This window comes from Cinclus cinclus, chromosome 4 (assembly GCF_963662255.1).
Source record: "Cinclus cinclus chromosome 4, bCinCin1.1, whole genome shotgun sequence".
Taxonomy (NCBI): Eukaryota; Metazoa; Chordata; class Aves; order Passeriformes; family Cinclidae; genus Cinclus; species Cinclus cinclus.
This window is the reverse complement of record NC_085049.1, coordinates 12,231,453-12,253,099: the sequence shown is the minus strand read 5'-3', so window position 1 is coordinate 12,253,099 and position 21,647 is coordinate 12,231,453. Positions and strand designations below refer to the sequence as shown.

Sequence of the window (21,647 nt, the reverse complement as noted above, 5' to 3'; positions counted from 1 at the left end):
TGGTGAGAAGCAAGTGGTGGGAAGTGAGCGGGATAACAGAGTCTCAAAAATTAGGACTGCAAGGGAAGGAGATAAAGATAGGCTCCTGCAGAAGAGTAACATAAAGCAAAGATAAGAATAAGGCTTAGATACAGAAAAAACAAAAAATATATATATATACTAGAAGAACCTGTAGCATGGATGAATAACATACATATGTATCATAAGCTCATGAAACCCTGAGCATGCTGACAGGTCATGCAGAAGATACTACAATTTCATGAAGAGCAGACTGTGTTGTCAGACAATAGCAGAAAATTTACGTGTTTTGAACAGATTTTTTTTTGTTATTCTTTACTAGCACCTTTGTATCTCAAAATACTGTGTGCATGTGACTTCCATTGTTTTAAAACAAATGAGGATTTGGCTGGTTTAAAGCATAACCATCTATGTCATCTTATTATTGAGGCAAAATTATCATAATCTGTCCAAAATCACTGTGATTATTCGTTTGTACATCCAAAGAAGTTTTATTTCATTTTTCTAAATAAAAAGATTTTACATACAGCAAAGGAAATTTCTAATAACAATATTTTTATCTCTCTAATCCTCTGTCTCTTTCTTCCAATCTTACTTAAAGTTTTCTTGTACTGAAGATGGATCTCGGTGCCTGGCTTCAGTCTTACTATATGAAGAGTATTCTAAATAATTTTAATTCAAACAAATGAGCAATAAAATCAGTGCTAAATAAATACATTTCTGATGTACATTCTCTGTGTAGGAGAAATACCCCTTAGCATTTTTTCATTCCACAGAGTGCCTTATATTTCTATACTAAGAATTCTCTCTTGTGGCAGACTATAGCTATTCTTACATTCTTACATGCATTCAGCAAATAATTATGTTGCTGTCACAGCATATTAAAATAAACATTAAATATGCTTGCACATCATAGTAACTGGGATTTCATCTACGAAATCAGTATATGATGCAGCCTTAAACAAAGCAGCCAAAAGAAATAAAAGGTAACTGTCATTGCTTAAGAGTAACTAGCTTGGTATGAATGGCATGGTGACCCATCATGGCCATGCATTGTGGTGGCATCTACTAAAAAGTATTTCATTCATAAACAAAAATTCTAATAAAACTTAGACTAGGAATTATAAGCTAAATGAAATTCCTCAAAATTAATAGGCCAGAAATATATTATGGTAAAATGACATTATTTCTGTTTCAAATTTTAGGTTATTATTATGAAATCCCATCTATTGGAGCCATAAGAATAAATACCCAGGTAAGTGAGTTGGCCAAATGCAGACGCAGTTCTAACACACAGAAAGTGGATATGTTTGATCTTTACCTCTGCTAAAATCAATTAAATTTTAAGAAACACTACATTAAGAAAAGAAAAAAAAATAATAAGGCTTTCTTCTACATTTAAGGGATTATTCTCTTAAAATATTATGCTTTTTCTTTTAAGTGGTTGCAGTGAACCAGTTTAAAACGTGATCCCTGTTATCCTGGCCAGCTGGCCCAGGGCAAGGACCTGTGTGCTGGTTAGAGCAGTGGCCACGTTGGCATCCTCCAGAGCAGGCTGACCACGTGCACACCGTGGCGTGTCTGAAGTGCTCTGTTCCCTGCAGGCCTCTGCACAAGGACTGTGCTTTTTGGCTCAGCTTTCCTCCAGGCCTTACATGGTCCCTCCAACTTTGATGCTGAGACATGACAGCAATTTTACTATAAAGTTCTATAAACCAGTAACTTTTTATGTGCCTGGGCATTCATAGTTCACCTTCTGCCATACTTTCTGCGTGATCCAAAGGGTTTGTATTACATGGAGGAAGCTGTGGATGTATGTGAAGGGATAGCCCTGCTAGAGCATCTGAACTCATGTGGGTGTCACACTACAAGCCCATTTTATAGGAGACAAACCTGGATGGATGCAACCCTTTTGAAAGAGACTGCACTTCTTGCCTTCAAAAAGGATGCAGGGATATTTTAGCAGACCTTCATGTAAATAAATAAAGGTGCAGGACTCTGGGATTATATGATGAGATGCAAACTGAAGAACAGTTTAGAAGTACAATTATTCCTTTCAGTTGTCTGAAAGTCCAGGTACTCACAAGTCCAAAACAGCAGAAAAATATCACAGCAGTTCTTTGTCCTTCCAAGGCCAGGCATGACATTTTTTGGCAGAAAATAAGAATCCTTGTTTGGCTTGAAAAAGAGCCTTTTGATTCTGTTAAACTCTTCCAGACAGTGTCTGGCAAGACTTATCCTTAAATAAGATCAGACAAGTAGAAAAAGTTGGTGAAAGTGAAAAAAGTTTGATGGCATCCACTCCCGAATCAGCCCAGAAATCTGGCATCTTGTAAGATCACCAGCTTCAGCCATACTCACAAACTGAAGGAAGGCAGGGAAAAGAGGTTTTATAACTCTGATTTTTGTTATTCCAATGGAAGTTAGAACACACAAATTAGTTAGAATACACAACTAGAATTACACAAATTGTCACTATAGGAGCTTTACATGCCCAGATGTTACAGCACTCACCCTCCATGGTCCACTCTTTCTTCTGGATTGACGGTTTTGTCATCTGCTTGTAACTTTTTTATGTCATTAGCAATTAATTTTGGAATAAAAAATGGTTGTAATTCTCGTTTTTTGGAAAGAGAGTGGAGGTTATGAGTGTGTAAGGCCTGTGTGGGTGACTGGGAGTGAAATACAGGAATTACCTCTTCAGTAATACTGCAAATACTGCAAACAGAAGACTGAATTATTTTGTAGTACAATTTTTAAGAAGTAAATAAACGCTCCTCCTGTATTAGTGGTGACTTTTTATTTCTTTTTTCCCCTGATATTTTAATGATTAATATTTAATTATGTTTATTTTGTTTGTGCTCTTTGATCTAATAATTGCCTTCTGATGAGTTCATTACACTTTTTTTGGCAGGAATATCTGGATGTTTTGGGAAGACCAATGGTTTTAGCTGGAGAGCAAGCCAAACAAGTCCAATGGACAAATGTCTATCTGGATGCTCTGGTATGATCTGAATTTATCTCTACTAAAGTAAGAATTTTAGAAAATCAGTAACTATATGGGTCTGCTTTCCCAAGAATCCAATTTCTTACAGTTCCAAACATGATATTCTTGTTTTTCTAACATCTATACACATCAATAAAACAACCTCTAGGAAGAGACCTGGTCTTACTTGCACCTAGTATCCTTTTAAGTGTCCTGATATTTAACAGATGAAAAGAGTCTGTTCTCTGCAGACTTTAAAGTGTAGGCCACCGCTCTTCTTAGCTTAAGGAAAAAAAAAATATTTTTCCAGTGTTGTACCTACTGCAGTAAAGGTCATTTGTTACGTTTCTGGTGAGGGATTCTTAGGGATTTTTAGAATTATTAGTTTTTCCTCTTTTTCTTTTTTTTTATTTCTGAGGAACATTCCAGGCAGAATGAAATCTATCAGTATTTCTAAGTATTTGCCCAAATTTTGAACTTGGGTTGTTGTAATTGCTTGCTTGCTGAAGGTAATGATTTCTTTAACCTTTAATTGGACAGTGTAGCTAATGGGGAAATAGACAAAAAGATACATGAAAAACTTTCTTACTGTTGAATTTATCACTTTGGTTTTGTAAACCAAACAGACTCAGGAAACTACAGGAGGAAAAGTATTGTTAGCAGAAATCTAATCTCCTGCTCTGAATAACCTACTTCTGAGCGACAGGGCAAAAATTAGTGCAAAATGGTCACTTGGAATCATGTATTTACACAAGGTCACGTAGCCATCTAAAGTAATTTCAAAGTGCGCATCTTCCCGTCAGCATTTCTGTAATTTTTTTTATCAACATATAATTCTTACTGTCAATATTACTGAGCATGACACAGAGGAACTAGTTTTTCATTGAAATTTCAATGCCCAGAAGTTCATTAACCATGCTTTGTTTGTTATTGTTGAGGTACTTACTGGAAACATAAAGGATGTGATGACAAAAGTTCTTATGCTCTGTACATATCCTGTTCTAAAGGCAAAGATAAATTTGTAATTAGGAACAGAGATCTGTTTAGTCAAGTAAAATAAGGGACACCTTCAGGCATCTATTGTGTTACTTTATATACTCAGTGGATTCATTCAGTCTTTCCTTCAAGGTTTTCTGCATTTATGTGTTACATGTGTGTTTTTAAGTGTATAATTATATATACATATATTTGTGTATGTACACACACACACACACACATATATATAAATATATATATAAAAATACACATAATTATATGTAAATAAAGTAGGAAAACACAAGGTAAAGGCTTAAATTTGTGGACTTTCTCATCACAGTTGAGACCATAAAGGAATAGGTGTCTCTAACCCCCTCTGAAGCCTTTTCCTTATTCTTGGTTGTATAAGGGAGTGTGTCTAGTTGTCACATTGCTTTGCTATCTTAAATTCCCTAAAATACTTCCCTCATGTAGGGCTTACAGTTCTCCTGCTTGTGACTTACTGGACTCATTCCTATCATTTGGTTCTTACACTCCAGTGGCTGTTTTGTGGCTAGGACTAAAGTAATGCAAAGTGTATTGCATGAGGCCACACTAGTGCATAAATTCACGTTATAAAATTCTGAAGATGCACTTTCATTTCAGTCTGGCTTTCAAGACTGTCTTTAATAATTTGATGTTATTTGTAGCAATTCCCCCTCTTATTTCTAGTCCTGTTACTTCAGATTTTATTACTGTGTTGCTCTGGCTTCATTTTGAAGATAACCCTGAAACATTCAGATACTTTTAGGTTTGCCAGTTAGGCAGTTAGGCATAATTTAGTCATAATTGTTATCCTCTCTAACTTTTTTTTTTTTCTTTTCTTAACAGGGGGAGATTGTGTTATCCCCCATACATCCCCTTCCTGTTTCATGATGTATCTTTTCAATGTTTCTGCTAAATAATGTCCCCTCTATTCATCCCTATTTCTCTTATTTTCCTACAAAATCCACTTCACTTTGCTTGTAACATTACTGACTCTGGCCTCATCACCTTTCATTTGATACACATATGTGAGTTCATTGAAGGATGGTTTAAAATTCAAAAAGGTGACACAAGACTGGGAAAATATAGAACAGATTACACCAGAGTGGATTCATATAATGTTGTAGCTTTTTTTTTTTGCTTTTTTTTTTTTTCAAAATGAAAGAAAGGGCTAAAAGGGATATGACTTCTCAATAAACTAGATAGAAGGAGTGTAAGCATAAATGTTTTAATAAAACCCAAACAATCACGTAAAAAAGGGTAGAAATCCCCCTATGGACAATTTGGAACGGAAACAAAACTTTCCTGTCTATCTGAACATATGGTGTTCTGGATCCTATTTTCAGTATGATTTGTAAAGGTTACTAAAGGAAAAACTTATGTATTCTTATATATTCCCAAATAAATGCAAATTCCTTGCCTCAGTATCAGAGGAGACTGTGATTTTGCTGAGTCCATGACAGACATTATGACACATCACTCAAAAGTAGCAATGATAGAAAAAGCAGAGGAAAGATATGTTGTATTTTTCTGTTGGTTTTGCCTCTCTGTGTTACCTACCTGTCATGGTCTAACCCCAGCCATCAACCAAACCCAGTGCAGCCCCTCACTCACTCCCCTCACTCACTAGTGGACTGGGGAGACAACCAAAGGGTAAAAGCTGGAAAACTCATGCACACTCCCCTTCCCTTCCCTTCCCTTCCCTTCCCTTCCCTTCCCTTCCCTTCCCTTCCCTTCCCTTCCCTTCCCTTCCCTTCCCTTCCCTTCCCTTCCCTTCCCTTCCCTTCCCTTCCCTTCCCTTCCCTTCCCTTCCCTTCCCTTCCCTTCCCTTCCCTTCCCTTCCCTTCCCTTCCCTTCCCTTCCCTTCCCTTCCCTTCCCTTCCCTTCCCTTCCCTTCCCTTCCCTTCCCTTCCCTTCCCTTCCCTTCCCTCTCTACTATTTATAGTTTTGTGCATACTAAATACTGTAGCTGCAAATATGTTGGCATAACACTTAGATTTTTTGAAACTTCTATATCCTAAGTTGTTGAGCATCATCTATTTTTTAAAAATAATATATTAATCCAAATAAAATGTGGACGTAAGAAATAATTTCAACTTTCTAATCATCAAGTCAGTTAAGCGCATTTTGTTGTTTTTTAGAAAATTGAATGTAATTGTTTTTTACAAAAACTGAAGTAATTGTTTAGCTACACACATTCTCTCATAGTTCTAATATATCATGGCTTAACATTTGCTTTTTAACTTAAAAGTCTTTTTCTCCCTTCTTTATTGGTTATTTTCTAGGAGCTGGGCCTTGTGATTACAGGAACTCTGCCTGTCTTCAATCTAACAAGGGAACAAAATGGGAAAATAGTAAGCTGCTCCTAAAAAAAAAAAAAACAAAAACAAAAACAAAACAAAACAGCAGTTATATAAACTAAAAATAATGTTAAAAGCCTTGAAAGATATGTATTTCCATAGAATATTTTGCAGTGTAAATTGTCTTATACATCAGAAACAAAGGGGCCATATCTACTTACCTGTTCTGGGAACAAGAAAATAGAGTGCCTTCTTTTACCCTTTTTGTCATTCCGAGTTCCAGGACGCGACATTGCACTGTCTATCCTTGTGCCTTAGTGGCAGTGGGAATGCATTAAGTGCTCAGGAGATGTAGAAGTAGATGATGATATTATTTAGACCTTTCCAAGAAGTAATGTCTACATAAATTTCTAGCAAATTTCTGAGTCTGTGACATTTCAGGGTAAAAGGCAGTGATGTAGACAATATAAATTAGTTGATTGTAATGGTAATAGAAAAGAGCACTCTATACTTAGATTAAATTCTCAGTGTTAAATAATTACAATTGCCTATCCCTATTATTCTCTGACATGGAATCTGTGTCCTCTTCACAAAACAAAAAACAGACCTGGACTATGCTTGAACAATGTGTGGTAAAATATTGTACTTTTTGGTGTGCTCCATTCAGGTCCAAATATACAAAAATTTAGATAAAATATTCGGTTCTTCAGCTATTACATAAATTCAGAATGAATCAATGAGGGTTTGATCACTGTCATTTCTTTAGTTTACTTTCAGAATAGTTCTCTTTAGTTTCCTTTTAAAAACAAAGCAATAAGCAAAAAAAAGTTGCATAATATTATCTGCAAGACAACGCCTGGAATTGTCTGAGTCTGGTTCAAAGTGACAGTCTACTGATTATCAAAGGATGTCTTTCTGAGAAGTAAAAGAGATGTGATCTAGTACACAGGAGCAAGAAGAGAATTTGAATCTGCTCAATATGTATCTCTTCCTGAATTTATTTACAGGCTGCAAGATACCTCCTCTAATAAATTTTACAAATTTATTTAATATGGAGAAGGGATTCACGTGACGCTCTGTAAATTACTGCCCTCTTTTTCTGTGGTAGGAAAGTAAATTATAAGCAAAAAATATGTAGTGCTTGAGTCCCCGTTTTCAAATTCTGATGATTCTTATATTCAGCGGGTTTTTTTGTTGTGTTGGAATATTTTTTATTCATCAATATAATACAGCCCTAAGAGTTTTGAGATCTCACCAACTGCTCAACCTAAGCAAGCAAAGTAGCTCTGTGTTGGTGCTGGTAGTTTAGTATCTGTATAACTTTTGCTTTCACATGTTTTGGTCTTAGATATATTGTTTATTCATCCTGGAAAGTATCCATTTTCAGAGACAGTTTTCATAGTCTATACTAAATTCTAATTTTTTTAAAATTTTATTTTGGGTCACTTTGATACTATTTAAAATGTTCAGAATAGAAGCATAACTAAATAGGCAACTTCTCAAATCTGTCTTTGAAACAAGAGATGAAAATACAACTTTATTGACTGTTGCAGTTATTCTGCATTGGAAATATGTCAAATGCATACTAACATTTTGGGATTTTACCAGAATCAGCTGATTCTTGGAGTAATGGGAGTTGATGTCTCCTTGGAGGACATAAAAAAACTGACACCCCGATTTACAGTAAGCTGCTTGCATTGGTGGTTTTCCATAATGCATGTTCATTGTGTGATTTCTGTGCATGCTCTTTCATAAGTCATACAGCAATGACTGGATTTGAGTCAAAATACCAGCAGGCTTCTTTTCATATATTCTTTTCCATTGTTGTACATTTTCTGGTGGTTTTCTCTCCAGCTGTATATGTGCTTCTGTGTGATTTGTCTGTCAGAATGCACTGTGTAAAAGTCAGCTTTTACATTGGGGGATATATCACAAATATTTATCTTCCTATTTCTTAAGGCACTGCTCTTTAGTTAAATGTTTGGTTCTTAATGTAGAGTACATAATCATTTCAGCTGATAATAATTGCAATTTATTTAGGACCACTACTTATAGAAAATTTCTTTCATGTAGGTGTCTGTCTGTACCCTACTCTGTAAGACTGATTTATTTATGTAGACACCTAGCTGTGGAATTACTATGAATATAACTAGTGCTGTGGAAAACGAGCTGAGGAAGAAAAGGAACTTCACAACTGTGACTGAAGGCAGATGCAAAGTCCTACACTTAGAATGGAATAATCCCACATCACAGCTCAGGCTGGGACAGGCTGCCTCAAAGGGCAGGAAAGGACTTGGAAGTCCATAGAAGATGAGTTAGCAGAGTTCCCTAGTAGTAAAAACCAGCTGTGCAGTAAATATCTGCATCAGGATGTCCAAATTTGATCTCCTCAGCATAATAAATACTCTGAGGCCCAGTGCCAAGCCACTGTGTTGGCCAAAGGTCTGCAGTGCCTGGTACACAGGAATAAGATGGGAGAGACAGAATTGGGCTGAAGATGGAACCTAAGGGTTAGCTAATGGGAGTTCTGGAGAAAATGGACCTTGATATTGCCTCAAAAAGAGACTACCAGCATAGGTGTGGCAATGGAAATTCCAACTGAAATTAAGGAAGGAGAGCAGGCTGCCCAGAGAGGTTGTGGAATTGCCTCTGGAGGTATTCAAAGACCTTCTGTAACCTAGTCCAACTTCGAAGCTGGACTTTAAAAATGAAGTTAGCTTTGTTTTCAGTGAAAGGTTGTACCAGCTGACCTTCAGAGGTCCCATCAGCCTAAATCGTTCTCCAAGTTTATGATATTAAAAAAGTAAATATTAAGAAATCATCTTGTCTGTGTTAGTAACCTTACACTTCATAATGCCTGAGGTGTGTGTTTTCCACAATGAGAGCATTTCTTGAAAAGCATTAATTAATCTTTCTTCATTATTTAAAACCATATAATGCTCAACTTAATTTCTTTCTTTCAGCTTTGTCCAAATGGATACTATTTTGCAATTGATCCTAATGGGTATGTGCTACTGCATCCAAATCTCCAGCCAAAGGTATGAAATATCTTCTAATTTACTTCTCTATAATAAGGGTATATTGACCAAAAAATCAGAAACTAGGATTGCTGAAGGTACAAGGCAGCAGCTGTGAAAATTCTCAGTGTTGTGGGTGTTAGGAAAACCCGTAGTGCATATATGGCTTCATCCAAATCCACCAGCTTTGTCTTACATTGAATGTGGTTATTAATAAAATAAAAATATGCATATTTTGAATGCATATTAATATATGTGAAGTGTTCTAATATATATGTTAATAAAAAACAATTAGTGGTAGCTGTAATATCATTGTAAAAACAGTATAATCATTATGAAGAATCTTGAAGCAAACTGAGGAGATTTTGTGCACTTTTTTGTGATGCTTTCACATTTAAAAGATTGAAATTTTCATATTTGCAAAACAAAAGAAATCAGAGGAAAACACAATGTATTTTACTTGAATTCTTGTATTTGTTTGCTTATTTTCTGTTTACCAGAGCTGAAACCTGGTCTCACAGTTGGAATGGATTTAGCTGAACACCCCTTCCCAGAACGCTAGATTTTTAGTAGTTTAACTTGAGAAAGGTCTTTCATGTTTAAACATGAAACTTTTTCTCTAAATATGATTAGGATACAACTTTCATCAAATTTCAGGAAAATAGAAGCCAAATATTTCAGCTTGGCTCTTTATCCATTAATTTAAGTCCCTACCTTGTGGAGACTGTACATTGTCTGTACCTTGTTAAATAACTTGCCTCCCTGACTTTGATGAGAAATTTCAACAGTAATGGATGATTTTCTTTTTTTTCCTGAAATCAGAACTTTGATCTTGGATCTAATGAAAGGTTTTTCCATATGAAACAACCTTGTGGAAGAAGTCTAGTGGACTTCTTGAAAGTTCTCATATTTAAATTCCGTATTTTCAGTGAACTTTGTCTCTTGAATTCTTAAGGTTATATTATATAAAGGAAAAGTTAAAATAACTTCTCTGATTGTCAAAGACAGAAAAAGAAAGTAAGAATTCATCTACATATTTTAGCAATTAATTTAATTCTTAAGCTTGGAGAAGTCAGCTTTGTGAATATTTGAATTAATTTCCCATGGTAGTAATTAATACATTTGAAATTTTTTGCTAAATATGTAACACAAGAAGGAAAAAAAGCACTTCTGAAGAAGAGAAAGAATAACTTGTCTGTAACTATTAATAGATATCCCTTTTGATTTATTTTGAAAGACACTTAAAAAACAATAAGGAAAACTATGGAAAATAAGGGTTTTATATAGTCTTCATAACTGAGTAGGACTTCAGTTTCTGGATAGCTGCATTTGATTTTCATGTCTTAAAATGGAAGTTTTGATTTGATGATTTTTCTTGATGAATTCTTCAGAGGCAAAAATCTGCATCATTACTGACCCAATCTTTTCTTAATTAGAGGTTATTAGCAATTAGGTGATGGTGATTGGCCTATTTGTCTTTCCCTTGTATGCAAACTGAACTTTCTTTTCATTCACAAGAGTGCTGTAAAAAGAAGCAATGCAATAATCTTATTTTAGACCTAATCTTATGAGAAAATGGTGGATATGCATTCTGTTCATCTCAGATGTTCTGTTATCCTGCAGTGTTGTCTCACAATATGGAAGAATAAAAACCTTTGTTAAAACTCAGCTCATCCCAACTAAATCTAGGCAAACTGAGATGGATTATTAGGATACTAATTGTCATGGTTTCTCTGAGTATTTTTTCTTCTAAAAAGGATACGGAAGTCCAGTGATGCTTTCCCTTAATGCTCAAAATGTTGATTTAGAGTATGTTTAAAAAAGGATGCTTTATAAATAATACTTTTTATGTTGTAGAATAATTTCTGAATGCAATATTAAGCATTTGCGTTATTATTGTTATTGTTGTTATTAACAGTTACACAGACTAGACTTTTTCACTCCCAGTTTGTATGGGGTGGTGCATGCTATTCAGACTGATACAAGAACTACAGTTTAAAACTAAGGTACATGATAAAGACAGATATGTTTAGAATTCATGGACTTTCTTTAACATGTCATATTAATTTTAGTTGAACCTCTCAGTAGCTGTTAACTTATTAACAAACAACATCTTAACCCTCTTTGCCAGAAATTTTTCAATAGATGTAAACTAAAACATAGCTACATCTTTACCTTTGAAGAGGTGAGGATTTCCTAGACTTCCAATGCCTCCTTCTTTTGAATGTCTTCTGCTTTCCTTCTGAAAATCTGTTTCCTCAAATCACAACTGGTTCAACACAATTAATATTTTGGGAATTTGTCTTGAAGTTGCTAAAGTTGTTTGAACAATTAAAAAAGTAACAAACAACTTAAAAAACATATTAAAATAATTTAAATTTTTCCATAGTTAGTATTGGCTGAACTATATGAAAAATTTATGCAAGCTTAACAAGAAATCTTTCTTTTTTAATTTGCAACTTTATATAGTTTTAAACAGTTTAAACCATTTTTATATTTGTGTAGTTAATTACATTTTTTGGAAGGGATCTTATGTTTTATTGCAAATTTTCTTTGTGTGTCTGCATATGTGGATGTATTTTTCCCACTGTTGTGGGAGAGAACAGGTGGATGCACCACCAAATAAACATAGTCACCAAAGTGAGTCCATTAAGAGTGGGTTAACAAGCTTAATTCGATTTTGAAAACAGTAAACAATTCTATTTCTAAATATATTCTAAAGATTAGATTACTTCTTTTTATTTTTACTATGGTTCTGACCAAAACCCATTTAATGATAAAATTCTATATGCCTTCAGTAAGGTCCAATATTCCTTCTTACTATTTAGGGTTATACAAGAAATGTAAGTGGAGCTGAGTTTTGAGATCAAATATAAAAGTAAACAAAAAGTGAGCTATTTTCATTCTATATTTTATTCTGTCAGAGTATGCGGAAGGGAGAGCTCTCTCCCTTAATGTGAATTTTATTCACCTTAACATATGTCTGATTTTTGTTTCCCTATCCAAAATCTGTGTGTAATTCTGGCAGAGAGCTCAGAACTCATGATCAGGGTGAGGGGTAGTCTCAGCTTGCAGTAGTAAACATACACTGGACAGCACAGATGTTGAGAAAACACTTCCATTCTATAAGTAGGCTGTTTATTAATAGTGCAAAAATATAAATGACTGCTTTTTTGTTACTTCAGCAAATTGGTGTGGGCATACCAAAAGTTAAATTGAGAAAAAGGAGACCCAATGTACAGGTAACTTTGGATGGAGGTGATTAGTGCGTTAGAATGCATAGACCTGGAAATATAATTAGAAAGCTTCTGCCCTGCTTACTAGGAAAAATCTTACTAGAGAACTGTTTATTGTGACAAACAGCTTCCAAAGCATGAAGCTTGCATCCTTTCGTGTTTAAATAATAGAAGACATGCTATTGGCTGTAGTGAAGGGCATTCCATTAAATTATGGTGCTTTACTAATAGGTGCTAATTACAGTCGTGCTGTAAAAATTCTTCAGATGTGGAAATTAATTTGAAGACTGGAAATAAAAAGAGACACTTGTGCTGGCCTGAACAAGGCAACTAGTTATGCTTATGTAATGCAATTCCTGAGCAGAAAACACTTAATGAAAACTTATGTAACTAGAAAAATAGTAAACTTAAACACAGTATATCAAGTTTGATTTCTTACACCTACGGGAATCTATAATGCAAAACTTGTGGCTTACATAGCAGCACCAGTAAACCATAGTGTAAAATCCTGATCCAAGTCAGCGATTTCACCAAGTGTCAGGTGACTTTGTTTATAGCACATGTAGAATGCCACCTTGGGGCCGGGTAGTTTGTTTGTGTATTGCAGAAAGCAGCACTGATTCATAAAAAAAAATCTCTGTTTTCTTAGCACACCTGGCTCCTGAGCTTGCCATGTGTGGTCTGGCTGCTGCTGGGTTTGCCCGGCAGTGCTTGCTGCTCAGGGAGGTGCAGCCCTGGACAAGCTCAGGGCTCCCGTCCACTCCAGATGCTCCTGAGTTTACCTCTGTGGCCCAGGATTTTGCTGACTTCTTACCATCACTTCTTTTAAAAGCCTAATAGTCTTTGTCCTCAGTAGTACTGCAGGTTTGAGTAGGAACTAGGCTCCTGCAACACAGCAAAGAAGGTCATCCATAGAATTTGTGAGAACACCAACCTCCCAAAACACACGACAAAAGCATTTAACTTTTTTTTATGTTGCTGCACCAGTTCTTTCTTTCTTTGTTTCCTTCATGAGTTGTCATTGAAATGATAGATCCTTGCCTTTATTTGTCCTGCTGAAAATGGATTGCAATCCTTTTGTTTGCATGCTTTATTGCTAGTGATTTACTTCTGTTCTGTTTCGTTAAGTTGTGCTGGTGAATGTGGTGGTGGTGTGCTTATTCCAGTCATGTTACACGCATGACCGGATAAAGAGAAGAGCAAACTGAAATGCAAGTTTGTTTCTTCGTGGCTTGGAATAAACCCCACTAAATGGCAACCTTGGAAATAAAAGCTGTGGAGCCCAAATACTGGTTAAAACATTCTTGGGGAAAAGAGATATAAGGGGGGAATAGTCTTCCATTTCAAGTACCAGTGTAGGAATTTTCTGTTCTAATTTTCAGTGGTTGTCTTTGTGCCTCAGGCACATCTCAGAATTTATTTATAAGTGGTTGGGTTTTTGTCCTATTAAAAATAATTAATAAGTATCATATAAGAATTGTGAAGCAGTATAACATAAGTCTTAAAATGAAGAACAAACAATTAATGCATACTTGAATTTTTACAGAATTAGTTTGCTATTTTGTCTTTGGGACTCCTTGAATATGATTAGCCCAGGTTATCATTTGAAATAAACATTGACTTTGATTTGATGTGATGGTTTTTTTTTTTTACCATTTGTTTTCTTCTCTGTTCCTTTGTGTGTTGGAATGGAATGCGAACTTCATAAATGCCTCCTCTGCCATGCCAATGCCTTCATGCATGCTGTTTGGGTTTGACCATGCTATTCATTATCCATTGCATGTAAGATATGCAATTTTTTTATTTATTTTTACATTTTATCCTTTTGTTGTTTATTTTGAGAGTGTGGATTTGTTGGGAGGGCAAAGCAACTGCATAGCAAAAATTGAATATTTTTGAATTAATAGAGTATACATTAATGCCATTATATTAAAATTGCTAGTTTTACCTATCATATATAAATATAAATACAAAAATTTTCTTGAAGTTTTCAGTAAATATTTTAAAGAAATACCCAGGATCTTTGTTTACAACCTTTTCAGTGCATATTCTCTTCCTGAGAATAAAGTTATTGGTTTCTCTTGTAGCAGACAGTAAGTCTTGTTAAGAACAAGAATGATTCCATATGGCCAGAGACATGTACATTTTGTCCTCAAGAAAAGGAAGAAATAAACTTTTGTCTTCTGGAACTATTCTATATTAGGTCTTGAAAGAAGTCTTGAAAATAAGGGCTACTGTTCAGCTCTTAGTACTCCAGACTGTTATATGAAGGCATCTTTTACCAGTTGTTCAGGATATTTCTTCCAGTACATATGTGAATTGTGATGAGACCTGCTTGCACTCCTTGATAGAACAGTCACATGCACATTTGTCATGTAACTTTGCCAGAGAATGCTAGGATAGAAGGAATATAATCATAATTTTGAAGGAAGGGACCTTAGTCTACCCTGTGTATGATAGTATAGGAGAACAGCTGAAATCCCTTTTTTTTTTTTCATTTTCTGCTCTGAAATGTCAGATTTAAACAGTTAAGTAATATATCTCCACACTCCTTTTTCTAAAGAAATGCACTCATTTTTAGGGGGTGCATTAAATAACTACTGGGTGGATGAGGATGGATGATTTTCACATCACACACAATATAAAGTCAATGGGGCTTAGGCAAAATTTTCAGAAAAAAAAAGTTGGATTCCCAACCACTCATATGGAAGATGGCTCTGACCAAGTAAATGCAGACTGCAGCTGAGAAAGGAGCAGAAGCTGGAGGGTGGTCTGATGCAGTTCAGCAGAGCTACAGTGTTCTTCCAGCACTCCTGTGGGGCCAGGGTTACTACAGATGTAGGTCACCAAAGTTCTCTGTGCTCCATAGTCAAGGGCTGACATCATCAATGTTCCCTAGGTTCCTTAGGAAGCTCGAGTTTCAGTATTTCTGTGCTACAGGTTTCCATCTTCTAAACTGAGATAGCAGTACTGTTGTCAACAGAAATGCCTTTGAAACTCCAGGGTATTCAGGGAAGTCCTGATATGCTGAAAATAAAGTGGGTTTATTTTTTATAAACCTCAAATAATTTGCTGTAGTTGCTGCCTTTTAAAATTATGAACCATAATCTATTTCCACCTCATGTCAGCAAATCTGCTGTCTGCTCTTGGTAAAATTGCAGAGTTCAGTTGCTCAAATTACTGATTGGGTGGAAAACTCTCCCAAATTTCTCTCTCCCTTCTTAGAGGCAGGACATCAGGTGAGAGATTAATTTCCTCTGCTTGCTCTGATTCCTCCCAAACCACTACAGTCTGTGACATACCAGGAGAAGGGGAAGCAGCATCTCAGCATGAGCCCCTGAGCCCCATACATGACAGGCTGTGGATAAACACTGGCAATTAGCATTAATTTGATTTTCACTTACCCAATTAACTTCTCTATCCAACAAAATAAAATAAATGAGAAAGGGACACTAGTAATGCTACAGGAGATTAAATTAGGTGGGTAAGTAAACCCAGTAAAGCAGGCTAATTTGAAATGAAGGGATTAGAGTGGTTTGTAATATTATAGTCCTCTGTCTTTATTATTTGATCATTTAATATCTTCTGCTCCAGAATCCTAAATCCCAGGAACCTGTTACACTGGATTTTCTAGATGCTGAATTGGAAAATGATATTAAAGTTGAGGTGAGATTACCTGATTTCATAGTGCATGTTGCTTCTAGTATTTCACCTTATAATAACTGTAAAGCAATAAATGTTTTTGATTTTGAATGGGAATTTATTTCAATATAAATCTGAATTTTAAATTTGTAAAGATGATTACTTTATAGAGAAGAAGTTATATTTAGACAAATACCAGCATTATTTTTAGGCAAGGGCAATGCATTATATTCCTCTCATTTTGAAAAACACCCAGCTTGCTATTTAAATTTTTCTTCATGAAGTAAAAATTCCTGGGAAGGAAGCCAGAATTTTTTTTCAAAACAGAACACTTTTTAATAGAATATTAAAATATTACCTGAAATATTTCCCTATCTTATTAATGCAAGATTGTTCTTGTGGCAAGAAAGTGAACTGAGAAGCAAAGTGTAATCAATAAATTATTTCCTCTCTATATTTTTCAGTATATTACTGATCTTGTAATATATTCAGAAATGATAACTTTTTAAAATAAATAGTTAGTTGTCTGAAATCAAGTGAAAGGCTTTTAAACATTTTATATTTTTAACACTTTTTTCACTGAAACTGTTATTTATAATGACAATAATCAGCATGCCTGGTTATCTGTTTAATTCTACCTTAAGTTTCTTTGAAATGGCTGCTTGAGAGGGGAGTTACTCTCAAGCCAGTACAAAAGTGTTTCTGTGAATCAGTGCTACTACCTCAATCACACAGAAGTGCTGGGAGGCACAAGAAATGCCAGACAAAACTCCTTTTCAGGCACACAGAATTCACTCTCTCTGTGCCAGTGCCCAGCATCAAGGAGTTTTATGGCATGGTCTTGCAATGCAAAGTATACCAGAATTGTTGCTTCATAACTCCACTGCTTCAGTATATATTTGGATAAAACCTCTTCTAATTGGAAAAATCTGAAAATTGTAAACAAAACTTTTATTTAAGAGTTGCAATTTCCATTTGCATTAGCATTTTCTGTGTTTTTAAAAAATATTTCAATCACTTGGATGATTACTCATGCTACTTGCAACACCTACATTTTTTTCTTTAGTTTTTATTTCACTTTTTCCTTTTCTTCCTTGCCAATAGATTCGGAAAAAAATGATAGATGGAGAAAGTGGAGAAAAAACATTTGAAACACTGGTCAAGTCCCAAGATGAGGTAAGATAGGAACCCAAAGAGTTACATTTACAGGAATAAACCGAACCAGAAAAATAATGTGAATTGGTGAAATGCTGGTATGTTCATTTTGTAATGACAATTTGTACCATTTTTCCCTCTAGATTTGCTACTTTTACTGGCTTATAGTAAAAAAAAAAAAATATGTACTTAGGAAAAAAAAAATGTTTTGTTTCTTGGTTTGTTTGGTGCATCATTAATCAGGCAGTTGTTGATGAGGTTTTACACTCTTCAACAGGAAATGGACCCAGCCTACTTCTGTACATGAATTCCAAAACAAAGTGCTTAATTTGCTTGCGGAGATGTGTGAGGATGGGTAGTTTATATTGTGGTTGAATGGGAAGAAAGTTGTGTGAAAAAATAATAAAGTAATATTTTTATCCCATAAATGAAGACTCTTTGGAATAAGCAAATTCATCTTACAGTTATATCATGTATTTTCTTAACAGCTTGTCGAGTTCTTTATTTTCTTGTCCTAAATACTTATTCCTGATGCTACTGTTTTGTCTAATAAGCAGACATGTTTCCTAGCAATAGGAAACACTCAAATTTGATATGGGTCATTACATGGGTGCTGTACTTCTTGGAGACCTCTGTGAGAAGGAATCATGACTGGTGTGCTGAAGGAGCACTTCTGGCCAGAGCATGCCCCACAGTTACAGTTTTACTTTTTCAAGCACCTTTCCTCTGAACATAAGTCAGTTTGAAGTTACCAAATTTGATGACTTAGCAGACGCTGCACAACCCATATATATAAGCTCACTGTAACAATACTTAGAAGAATTGCTTTCAGTTAATTGATACTGGCTTTCCCCTCTTCCCTTTTTCTTCTAGAGACCTGTATCAGCACTGCCCTTGCTTCCTTTACTGTTCTGTGTTTTCTCACAGTAAAATGCTAAAACCAAGCTTTACAATATTGGTTTACAATCTCTGGGTAAATCCTGCTGTGGGAAAAAGAATGTGGTTTCTCCCGAATGGTTCCACTGTTGGAGAATGGTGCACAAATAGGTGTTTTCTGGGGCAGAGAGGCTAAGCCCCAGTGGATGCCAGTTCTGGCCCTCACCTGTGTCAGGAGGTGATGTGGGTTAGGATACCACCGGTCTGTTCCCTTAAGGGAATCTGGGTCCTTCCTGGGCCACCGTCAGAGTCCAAAATCCCACTGGCATCTGAGTTGAGGATAAACTGCTCCTGAAAAAAGGAGTGTGTACGTGGTTAGAAGAGGGAGGGTTAGAAGTTCACAAAAATACAATAACACGATTGGGGTTGTACAAGAAATTGCATTAATAGCAAATGTTGAAAAGGTTTCAGGCTGTTTTTACTGTTCTCAGACTCTGTGCTACAAAAGACCTGAAAGAGTTAGTCCTGCATTCTTTGCCCAAAGAAAGAGGGGGGGGAAAATTGCAAATGCTGAAGTCAGTTACAGTATCTGGGCAGGAGGGAGGATGTAGCATCCCTGGGTGCCTGAGACTGTGCCAGTCACACATGGCCCAGACCACAGTCTGTGTTGGAATAAAATATCCCAAGCCTCTGAGCCCAGATGTTTCAATGCCAATGAAATTAATTATCCTCACCTTCCCTTGCACCATGGCCCAAGATTTCTTCCTCTACCCAGACCTCTCTGAGAGAAGAAAGGAGCAGCCAGAGCTGGCTGGCTATGATGACTGCTTCTAGCCATTGCACCCTCCCAGCTCCAGGCTGCTAGAACCAGAAAAAAGCTGCTTTAAACCACAGGCCACGCATGAGCCATGCATCACTTAGCACTTGATAGCTTCGTGTATTTTCTTATAAAAAGGGCTGATTTGGTCGGTTGCTCTGAACTGACAGTTGCAGTCTTTGGGCTTGAAATTTATGTTCTTTTTGTTTTGCTTTTTGGTTTAAGTTTGCATCGCTTTCCTTTTGTGTTGCAGCTGGCCCCAGCAGTGTCTTGGGAGATGACTTCATCCTACAGCATAGACACTGGACTTGTAGCAAATGTGGGTGGGGTGCACTGCAGTCTCCCGAGGCCTCAGGGGCTCTCCAAGTAACAGAGGAGATGCCATAGGAACAAAAGCGTTGCCACATCTGGCAGCTGGGGTGGGCAGCAGTGAAAACTGAAGGCTCACAAGAGCTGCAGTAACATGTGTGACTTGTTTGGCAGTGATCAGCTGGGGGTGAGATGGTCTCAGACCGCCCACTAAGGAGCAGGCAGAGGTAGATGGGAGCTGAGGTGTCAGGGTGTGTTATCTGCTGGGTTGTCTTTCAAGGGAGCTTGCAGCCAATTTACTTTCAAGCACTCTGACAGTGCTGGTGGCAACAGGATTTAATTGCAGCCCAGTTCTTCTCTTCCCTCCTCTCCCACCTTGGGCACTGTTTTTCTCTTGTGGAGGTACATGTGTGACCCATGCTACTGTGCCTGGTTTGGAGAGACTGCCAGCACCAGGCTCAAGTGCCTAATTTTAGCCTGAAGTACACATGAAGTATAAAAAGGCTTCGATAGGAATCCCTTAAACTATCTTTTTAACTTAAATATAAAACATACCAGGGTACTAGACACTGTTGCATGCATTTTCTTCTGATTTTATCTTTTTTTTTTTTTAATTTTCTTTAAAAAATTACTATTAAATTATTTATACTGCTGTGCTGGACTGAAAAGCAGCAGTCAGGTAATGAGAAGGTTTCAACTTATTAATGTCATATAAGTCACCTTTTTCCACAGCCATGGTCATTTTCCCATTATCATTTTACCACAGGAAAAGAAAGAACCTAGAGGTATACCTGTGGTACCTTTCACCAATATTTGTGATATTGCAGTGCAACAGCTGTACAGTCTTCAATCCTGGCATACTTACAAAAATTTGATTGTAAAGTAATAATATGTTGCAGCTGGCATAATCTTATAGTTCTCAAAGTGGAAAACTGAGTAAAACAATGTCAGCCAGGTGTGTTAGTGATTAAATCTAGGGGGAACTGTGGGACTGTGCCTATCACACTATTTTTTGTACCACAAGAAAACAAATGTTAAAGATTAGCCTAATGTAAGAACTTATTTAAAAAGAAACATTTATTTCATTGTTAATTTTTTCCCCAAATTAAAAACCTTCTTAATGTGATTAAAAACGTGTTAAATTTAGCAGGGGATGTCTCTACAATCAGAATTACCAGACTGTGCCTGTAGTTATGATTCGGATTTAAATGCATTAAACCAGTGGTACTTTGACCTGAAAGGTCAGGTTCTGGGTGTTTTTGTTTTTGTTTCTGTTTTTGTTTTGTTTTGTTTTTTTTTAATCTTTTTGTAGTTTAACTGCAAAATGATCCATAAAAAGAGAAAACATTTTTTTTATTAAATTTAAATCTCATGAATAAAGGTTCACATAGGCCTGGCTAATGTGAAAATTATAGGTCAGGTTTGTCTGATTTTATTTAAATTTTACTAATGTTCAATAAAAATTATATAGTTGATTCTTTTGCAAAATGTAAGTTTGTAAAATAGTTAAGGAAAGGAGTTGGAGCTCAACCCATCATTTTAGCAAAATAATAAATAGAAATCCAACAGATTTGTACTTGATTTTACACAGTATTTCTCAAAGAAAGGTCACAATTTTTGAAACTCCTTAGCTTAATAATTTAATTTTTTACCAATATCTCTTTGTAGAGGTATATTGATAAAGGAAACAGAACATATACATGGACTGCTGTGAATGGCACTGATTACAGGTAACTAATTTCTGTTTTCTGACTTCCTTTGTTTATTTAAGTGTCCTTTTGGTCAACTTTGGTTAATACTTTTAGCATTACACTTTCTATACTAGCTAAGGCGACACTGGTGTGTGTATTATTTTAAGTTCATTTAAGCACACAGCATTGTAACATTAGAAGGAGTGTTGAAATATTCCTTAATATTACCCAAAACAAGTAAAGGTTTTCCAACTCTCAGGAAAATTTAACTATTCTAGTTCAAAACTACATGGTATAAATATTGAGTCAATTTTTGACCAGAATTATATTTCTGTTATGGTGAATTGTAATAGTCCTCAGATCCGAGTTGGATCCCAATTTCTGTTGTCTTCTGCACAGGTGTGCAGTCACTGAGAATGCAAATATTAATTTGAGTGTAAAACCAAGCAAATTAGTTTTCACAACAGAACATAAACGTGGGATCTTCCATGCATTATCCCATTTTTCTGCTGAACTGCCTCTATCTTTATACGCAGTAAGAAAAGGAAGTTTTTATCAGACTGCCATCTAGTAATCACTAGAGAAATACATTTGATTTACG

At 35.8% G+C, this 21,647-nt stretch overlaps 1 protein-coding gene across 3 annotated transcripts in view; it reads left to right on the top strand.

Annotated features, from left to right (window-relative positions):
* Positions 1 to 21,647, top strand: part of CACNA2D1 (calcium voltage-gated channel auxiliary subunit alpha2delta 1) — a 352,862-nt gene that overhangs the window by 302,145 nt on the left and 29,070 nt on the right. For all 3 annotated transcript variants that reach the window (XM_062491655.1, XM_062491654.1, XM_062491656.1), the window contains exons 14-21: positions 1,224 to 1,273; positions 2,933 to 3,022; positions 6,289 to 6,357; positions 7,912 to 7,986; positions 9,267 to 9,341; positions 16,151 to 16,222; positions 17,303 to 17,374; positions 21,024 to 21,085. In XM_062491655.1, the coding sequence (XP_062347639.1) occupies positions 1,224 to 1,273; positions 2,933 to 3,022; positions 6,289 to 6,357; positions 7,912 to 7,986; positions 9,267 to 9,341; positions 16,151 to 16,222; positions 17,303 to 17,374; positions 21,024 to 21,085 (565 nt within the window). The remainder of the gene's footprint in view (positions 1 to 1,223; positions 1,274 to 2,932; positions 3,023 to 6,288; positions 6,358 to 7,911; positions 7,987 to 9,266; positions 9,342 to 16,150; positions 16,223 to 17,302; positions 17,375 to 21,023; positions 21,086 to 21,647) is intronic.